Below are 9,554 nucleotides of genomic sequence, written 5' to 3'. Positions count from 1 at the left end.
ATTAAATAAATTTTAATTTATTTAATAATATTCAAGTCTGTTCCGTCTGCTGTTTCTCTGATGTCGAAAATAGAGAGCTAAAAGAATTTAAAAGATAAAGCTAGGGTTGATAAATAAGTAGAATCTTTAAGGGGAAAAAATTAGTATGAAATTCAAATCCTTGAATTTGACAACTATAGTTAATCCTGAGTTCAGTTCCATTTTATTTAAGAAATAATATTAAAAAAAAGTGACGAAATAAAATTAAATGGATTAAACACAGAGCGAACAAACTATAATATTGAAATTAAAATTAGTTTCACAAGGTAACAAATGTAAATTTTTCATTTACTGATTATTATATTTGTTTGTTTTCTTTTGACTGCAACCCTGGCCGCCTTCTTCTTAATTTGAAATTATATGATCTATATATATAAATTCCATTTCATATTATATTAAATTGACCTAATATATTTAACTTTATCGTACATCGTAAACATATCAACTGTTCATTAAGTTTTAGAAAATACAAATTATTTTACCTCTATTCCGATAAATAGTGAAGAAAATTGGAACTCTATTGGGCTACTAGAAAGAAAATGGGAAATTATTCCACCTAATCCAGAGTAAGAAATTATATATATTATTGCCTAATATACCATTTAAATTAATATTTAATATTGGGATTAATTTAAATTAATCCCGCTTAGACGATTATGTCTTGATTCCGACCAATGTAGAGGAGTGGTTGTACATAGGACTAGTAAAGTTGTTTATAAACATTATTGAGGAGGAATTTGAAAAAAAAAAAAATGAAAAGATTATGATTCGATCCCTTTTGATTCTGTGTATAAATAAATTTGATAAAAAAGCGTATGGATACATGCCAAGTCTTTTTCCTCTAGTCTTAATTCATAAGTTGGAAAGGGGTATTCCTCTGCCATCCCGATATTGGACGCAGTTAAAGGAGGACTCCCTCCGTTTTATACCCCCGGCGAGGAAATTTATGTTATCGGCGAAGCGGGCCGTGAAAAAAATAGATTGTGGCTGCTGACTGCTCCATGTTAGGACCCGAAACAGAACGGTATAAAACATGAGGGGAGGTACAATATTTGATCGGGTCAGAGTCACTTGGGGGCATCCACAAGTCATACATATGGAGCAACAGTAAACTTTTATGTCTAAAGGCTAACATTCTCGTTTGAGGCGGGCCTTTCATATTTTTGGCATCAGGGGCCAGATGTGCTCCAGTTAAGAAGATGTATCCGTCGATATGGCATCCGGAGGACTCTTCATCTCCAGTACCTTCCTGGTCTGCGCTTTTCCCCATCTATATAGTTCTGGGTCTCTCATCCATCATACGGATGTCGACAAGGCTTTCCAATTACTTTTATTTTCCTATAAAATTTAATATATATTAACTTCTGGGACTGTGGAAGTTTCGTGGTAATTGAAGACAAGGAACCCGAGGACGAAGATTACTTCTAAAAATAATGAAGAAGATGGTCTGGCTTGCGGTCAAAAGAGAAACAAAAATAAGGTTTTGCCTCACTTCGTGGAGCTTCATCAGAGCTGTATAAGTTGATAGCTTTAGCGACTTTATTAGCTTTGAAAAGTCGTCAAAGCTATCAATTTGGAAAGCCTTTATGAAGCTCTACAAAGTGGGGTGAAACGTCGGAAAATAAATAGTTGTTAAATATTTTTGTTTCTCTTTTGACCGTGACCCAGACTATCTTCTTCATTAAATGAAATTGTACTGTCAATTATTTATGTATTTATAATACTTCTAAAAATATATGGGCATATATAATTTCTAATGATTTTTCATCATTTGTCCAGTCAAATAAACATTAATTAACGTTGATTTTTAATATGTTGTGAGAGCCTTCATCAATAGTAAAACACCAAATTTGCAGCTACCGAAAACTTGTGCAACCGACATATATATTAACTTCTGTGACTGTGGAAGTTTCGTGGTAATTGAAGATAAGGAACCCGAGGACTTGCGGTCAAAAGAGAAACAAAAATATTTTCCGACGTTTTGCCTCACTTCGTGGAGCTTCATCAAGGCTGTATAAGTTGATAGCTTTAGCGACTTTATTAGCTTTGAAAAGTCGTCAAAGCTATCAATTTGAAAAGCCTTTATGAAGCTCTACAAAGTGGGGTGAAATATCGGAAAATAAATAGTTGTTACATATTTTTGTTTCTCTTTTGACCGTGACCCTGACTATCTTCTTCATTAATTGAAATTGTACTGTCAATTATTTATGTATTTATAATAATACTTCTAAAAATATATGAGCATAGATAATTTCTAATGATTTTTCATCATTTGTCCAGTCAAATAAACATTAATTAACGTTGATTTTTAATATGTTGTGAGCACCTTTATCAATAGTAAAACACCAAATTTGCAGCTACCGAAAACGTGTGCAGGCGACACAATAATATAAAAACACCGAACTGTTTTCAGCAGTTACTAAATAAATCCAAAACTATTAACTTTACAGAAAACCTTGTCCTATTATTTTTTTTATTCTTTACGATCTTTTCTAATTAGTTACCAAAATAAACTCATTACAATCATACTTTCCTAATTGCGAATATTTCTAAGATACAAATTGATAATGTTTTATGAAATGATTTATTAAAAAATACCATTTTTTATCAAAGCAATGTCTAAAGCACTAATTTGGGAAATATCTTCTCACGCTATGCCATACATCCATTACCAAAAGATTAAATGGATAAAATGTTTCAATGCAATCAGCATAATATTTTGGAATTCTAGACTGATTTCGACACGCTAATCTGTAACTTCGTGATTCTAAGCACGATTTTTCTCATTTCAAGGCTATCGAAAATGTGAATGCAAAAATTCTTTTAGTGATTCTACAACTATCTGAACAAAAATTTAGATAAAACATTGACATCATGGCGATTCATTACTACATGAAGCCGAATATCCTGACGGGATGTAATCAGTTAGGCCAGGGCCTCATCAGAAGTTAATGGTTTGTATAAAACCATTTACAGGTTCATTAAACCAGAGAAATTCGGCCACGTGCGGTCGAACAGAACCAATCAGTGGCTCTAAAAGACGATTTTACTGTATTTTGATGATATATCTCTGTAACTACGGTATTAATAATAATTATAATTTTTAGATTGGGGTAACTAAGTGAACTAGGAGTACTAAGCTCAAGAAAGTGAGTTTTGGTTAACTCCTTATAGGGAGAAGAGAAAAACTTGAGATTGGTCGTGGACGCTCATGTATGTATAACTCTTGTACTCGTGTTTTTCAAAAAGTTGGTACGTATATACAAATGACAATTCAGTAATAAGTACAATAACAAAACCGAAAATTTATCGTTTTATTCTGAGATCAATCGTTCAACACAAATAACTCAAAAAGGATCTACTTCACTGAAAATTAACTGACCTTAATATATAACGGAGTTTAGAGAAGGGTGTGTTTAAGGAATCCTCTTCAAACATATTGAATTGGAGCTCAAAATGATGCGATTTAGTGTTACACAAAAGAAGCAATAAGACACCCAATGAGCAAGAGAGCAGATACCATAGGAGAGAGAACAAAACAATTGATGAGTGAACACAGGCTACCTAAGGCAACTTCATTTTGCTGGTAGTTAACCATCACTCGGGACGGAATCAGGATGAGAGAACAAGACATAACAAAAGAGTTAACTAAATAATTCAAAAACACTATCCAAAATTATAGTCTCAAAACATTTATTTCATTCACACGTCCAACGTTTCGGCCAATTCGGCCATCTTCAGGGACAATCTATTACAAAAGTTTCCATTATTTGTATGATCCTAATATGTCAAAAATACATTAAAAATCACAGTCCAATTATTTCTCTTTTATCACTATTTATACACTTTTATTACAACCCTAAGGTTTTTACTTTAGGTACTTTTTAAGTTGTAAGAAAGAAAAAAAATCGAATTTACAGTACTGGGAGGCCCTCGGGACTGTTGTCACAGGTATCCTCCCTCCATTCACACGACCTTGATATCTGCTATGCCTATCAAATATTTCAACTTTATACAATTTAAATTTTCTATTAATATAGAAGTTTATGATAGAGACAGAAAATTAATAAGTTGAAGTAGCGTTAATGGCTTTGTAACAGCTAAGTTACCGGATGTTATCATAAACTCTTACAGAGTGTAATTGCCACTCGGGAATCTTCACGCGGTAGGTTAGTTATTAACAATTTTATAAAACTAATTTTAATTGACTAAAATTATCTGATAAATATAGAATGAGGCGATGATGGCTACCTTGGATGATGGGTACAGGTACCGGTAGGTAGAAGAGAGCTATTAATTTATTCAGAAGCTACGGTGTTATTAAGGCTATGAGTTGCTCTGTACTTAGGGATGGCCATTAGTTGAACATCACAGGCTTGCATAGGCCATTGTCAATTACCGAGAGTTCAATTATTGCAACCGTTGCTAATGCAATTACTGTTAATTTAATGTTAATTGGTTATTACCTTGAATAGGATCTAATAAGGTCATTAATATTTTTTCCCTCGAAGCAGATGATCATGTTGCTCGATATTTTTATATCCTCATATCTGTGGTCATAGCATGCATTTTCGAAGATTCCGTATCCATTATACAAACCCGTCGTTTCATTTCATTTCGTTTCTGTCTGTTCCTATATGGCCAAAGGAGGTTAATTAAACTATATTTGATAATACGTATGATAATGATTTTAATAATATAATCCCTCTACTATCCAAGGTCACAATTTATCGGTCATGTTCCATGAAAATTACAAATAAGCTTCATCTTTAGTCCTTGAGTCAATATGTAAAAATACTCGTATACTGTTATGATTTATTTTTTAATTATATAATGTTATACTTTTCAAACAGACAATTATTAACACAAAAAAAATGCCTACCTTCCCCGCCGGACCCTCCCCACTAAGACCCATAATCATTATGATAAAGAAAGGTTAACAATATTTTGTATAGTACTTATATGGGTGAATCTGAAACTGCAAGAAATTGAGACAACCTAAATTTTAGAAAAATAAATAAAAAAGTATTGTTTGAGTCAGGTGGGGTTCCTAGTCCACTAATAGAAATATATTTATATGGCTTAGAATCATTAATTTTTCTCTATCGTTACTTATCGTACAGAAGTCAGCTGGTCACAATATTCTGCAGACTAATTTTTTGTCTTTTTTAATGAGCATGCAGACTGTTCCGAGAGATTCCTAGTTGTCGAAAAACTATTTAAAAAATGGATTGATATTTTTTAGCCTTTGAAATACATTGGTCTTCATGATATAGAAGGAAAATAACAACAATTTCTTCAGGTTTTTTTATACTTTTAATTTTTCTTCTTTTTTTTCACATATATTATATGAGGTGTTTAATTTTTACTTCCCCACATTTGATCTCGGAAAATTATTTTAAAAATGGAGAATCTACGTATATTTGGAATCTAGCCTATAATGGAGTAAATGCGACAACTATCAATAGCGGCTATAAATCAATACGGGGTAGTTTATCATTACTATAACAATTTATAAAAAGTTTTTTATATTTTTATTTTTGAGATATATTAGTATCTAATGCATATTAAATATGGAAATTTATTAGTTTAATTTTTATATCCCCACTTATTATCCCTAAGAATTATTTTCAATATAGAGGATGGAATTATATTTTAGTTCTATCCGATATTTGATTAAATATGGTAACTACCAATTCTTCAATAAGGTCATACAGAGTAATGTATATATATTTTAAATGACTTACGTGGCCGTGCTTATCCAGCTCATTATTGGTGAGCTTGACTTTCTCGAAGGTGACCACTTGCTTCATCAGCTGTTCTCCAGTGAAGGGGGAGTCGGGATGGAGATAGAGCCTGGAGGGTGCTGGAGGGTCCGCTTTGCCCGCCACCAGCCAAGAGCTTCGATGGTAGGCGTACCTGTACCTCTTGTTGTCCACCGGTACGATGTCCATCAGCACCGCGTACCTCTGTTCTGGCCGTAAATCCCGGAACGATACTCTCAACGTAGGGAACATTCGCCTGAAACAGAATTAAGAACGACTCATTAATTTAGCTTACATAATCATATTTTCAAACAAAAAATATATATAAATATACACCTCCCACCTCCCCCCTCTCCCAAAGCTCTACAATTTTTTTAAATTTTGATTCGCGTTTTTTTACGGATTCTGACAGCAAACAAGATATTCAAACGGAACTTTTTTTATCTAACGCCTCCAGGGCAAAATCCCCCAAACCGTTGACAATTTAATAGAGTTCGAGATTGTGATGACTGATGATTACAGAAAATTAGATTCTAATACAATAATGTTAAATGATTTTTTTTTTCAGATCCATTACGGGTTGATTTTCAAAAACCGAAAAATACTCTCCCAATCAACACAGAAAACAGTTTGTTATCAAAATTGAGGAGATTTATATCTAAAGTCGACACATCCACTTTTGGTTAACATTATTAAAAAAAAAATTTACGATAGCATTATTTATCTGTTGTGAATAACTCATTTTTATTGAATACGTTGTATAGTAACACCTATTCGACACGAAAAAACCTAAATTTTAAAATATAATGAAGTTGGCGAGAGAGTTTGTTGATAAAGGAATATTATGTAAATAATACAGAAATTATAAGAAAGATTTATTTTACAACTTATATAATATAAAATGCAGTTGTATATTTCTATGAATGAATAAAAAAAATTAAGATAACCTGAATACGTTTTGGTATTAGAATTTTAATTTACCAAAAAAAAACTTTACATTTGAAAATTGGTTAAATTAACTTTTGACACAAAAAAATTATTATAGAGTTATATTGACTCCAAAATAAAAAAAAAATCACACAACTTTCACTTACTAACCAACTGTCTCCATGTTTTGTGTACATTATTCAGTTAGTGTTGAAGGTATCCCTATTATTGTGATTTTAGAAGAAAAAAAATCTAGAGACCAAGAAAGACGAAAAATATAAATAAATAAATTTTATTTTTCTGTTTCAATTAAAATCTGTGGTTTAGGTTTTCTCGAAGTGAAAACCACAAATACATTTTTTTTTTTCCACCAATACTGTAACAAAAGGTAACGATTTTCCCCATTCATATAAGATATTTTCCTGTTTATTTTTAAGTTCTTTAATATCTTGTATTCATACATTTTTTACTATTACTAGTAATGAGATCGGCTTATTATTTTTTAATAAAAAAAATTAAAGGTATTTTAGAGGAAGATATTTTGAAAATTTGGCATATGGCCCACCTAGACTATTTCAATGATAAGACATATTTGGTATTAAAGAACACTTAATTTCTCAAGAATTCACCAAGATTATTCTAAATCGTTAGAGCCAATTTAGAGAATATTGAAAAAATGTGAAAAATCGATTCCATAAAATGGCTCTTCAGGTAGATCGATTGTAGTAAAAAAGTTACTGTCACATCCCAGCCATAACTGCCTTAAATATGTAATTGTTGTTTCTAACGACTTTTCGATTTTAAGCTAGTCTAATCACACCCAGACCATTTTGTGATACCTGGTTATTACGACTTAGATGACCTAAAACCGCGTATTTTGTTGAAAACTCGAATTAAAAATTTTGTACGCTAGTAATACATTTCCTTACTACATACTCCGTATGTAGGAGCAAAGTGTAAATGAAAATTAAATGCAATGGAACTTATAACATAGGATTCTACAATCATCTAAGAGCATTAAATGTTTTAATCGGTTTATATTACTGTACTATTGATTACAATTATTTTGAAAATTTCTAAAAATGAACTGATGGGCTGAATTTTCTATCATCAGTTTTATATTATGGATTTTATAAATAGAATTCTATTCGATTACAGTTAGTTTTTAGACACTTAAAGCATAACACCCACACACTATGACAATCTGTTTCCACCTTAGTATTAAAACTCCAAATAAAGTAATTCCCTCCCCCCTTTATGATATACCGTGGGTACAAACTAAGTTCCCTATCGCTATACTTTCCGCACTTAACCAGTCAGCAATTACAGGTAAAAGGCCAAGCTGTTATTGCTAAGTAATTACGACGCCCATGAGACTAAGACGGAGCAGCTCATTGCGTGCTCCTTTATAACCTTTTATAAGATTGATTAAATTGATATTATGAAATTAATAATGTTTCTTTCGTTGAGCTTATTTTAAAAGTTAATTCTAGCCAGAGTAAACGACAGTGTTTAACACGGGCTTCAGGTATACACCAGAGCGTTTATTGTAGAGATACTCATCAATGGAAATTATTAAAGAACTAAGTAGGTGTAATTCGCGATAAAGTAATTCCTTTAATGTTGCGTTATTATATCGGTAAGTGGTTGTGGTGCATAGCTTATTTAAAAAGTGTTGCTGTTATTTACACAATAAAACTTGTCAGCTCGGCTCTGTCGAGGGGGTACTGTATAGCCATCCCCATCCGTGTCCATTTATGAGTTATATCAATAGAAAGTTTATGGTAAAGCATTACGTTTGCCTTATTACCGCTGTGCCATATCATTTTCCAATACATATTTGTAGGGAGTTCATGGTTAATGATAGTGGATAGTGAATAGTTTGAATAATATTTATGATTATGATTTTTAATAATTTAAAATTCACTCAAAAATATTCGAATCATAAATAAATAATAGATTTATAAATAAATATTTTATTGAGATACAGTTAAGAGATGAAGAGGAGGAAGAAAAGAAATAGAGTTATGGAGATAGAGAGAACCCTTGGGACGGACCTCTTCACTGGTAATATAATAAAAATACACAATTATTATGAAAGCTTTGATGATCTTTGTCATATCGCAGTACCAGTTCAACCTCTCCAATAACGGTTATTTTTTTAACCTTTGCAATGAGAATAAGATTTACACAGTAAAACGCATAATCATAACAAATGTCATAAAACCTAAGTAAAAACATTTTTTCGAGATATTACTGTATAGATTTTATTGTTAAGATTACAAGCATATCACAAAATTACCGTTTGTTGATTGATATGTTGCACTGTTGAAATGGGACAGTGATACAATTGTATGGTCATTCCTACATAGCAATCGTATATTAGAGTGAAAGGTTATTTTGTCTTACACCCAAGATACATGTGTATAGCAGATGTTGTGGTAAAACTCTACTCTCCTTCAAAGCAAAAGTGAAGCCAAAAAGGCCACGTCCTAGGAGCTTAAGTTTACGTTGCGGCTAATAGGAATGCTCAACAGAAGGCATCCAGTGATTGGCTCGTACTCTTCCCCCACTCCATAATAAGGCCCGCCTTTTTGGCTTCACGTTTCCTGCCAGCTTTCACTCTCTATTATACCCCTGCTTTCAAGATGTATACATACACCCTTTCATAAAGGTGTTTTATTAATAAGATTTCACTAGATGCCATATTAATAAAATAAATAATCAGATTTATTTTTTATTAATATACTTGTTTGAGAGTGGTTTAGTTTCTTTAAAACAATTTTGATCCTTTTTCTCTCAACTTTATTCTTTTTAAACTTC

General features: G+C 32.0%; 1 protein-coding gene across 2 annotated transcripts in view; it reads right to left on the bottom strand.

Annotated features, from left to right (window-relative positions):
- The window catches only part of LOC106682551 (T-box transcription factor TBX20), a 118,302-nt gene that overhangs the window by 42,764 nt on the left and 65,984 nt on the right, over positions 1-9,554 (bottom strand). For both annotated transcript variants that reach the window (XM_067053545.1, XM_067053544.1), the window contains exon 3: positions 5,787-6,060. In XM_067053545.1, coding sequence (XP_066909646.1) covers positions 5,787-6,060 — 274 coding nt within the window. The remainder of the gene's footprint in view (positions 1-5,786; positions 6,061-9,554) is intronic.

Source organism: Halyomorpha halys, unplaced genomic scaffold (assembly GCF_000696795.3).
Source record: "Halyomorpha halys isolate HHAL.00 unplaced genomic scaffold, Hhal_1.1 Scaffold423.1, whole genome shotgun sequence".
Taxonomy (NCBI): Eukaryota; Metazoa; Arthropoda; class Insecta; order Hemiptera; family Pentatomidae; genus Halyomorpha; species Halyomorpha halys.
Note: the sequence above shows the minus strand (reverse complement) of the source record. Positions and strands in the feature narration are given on the sequence as shown.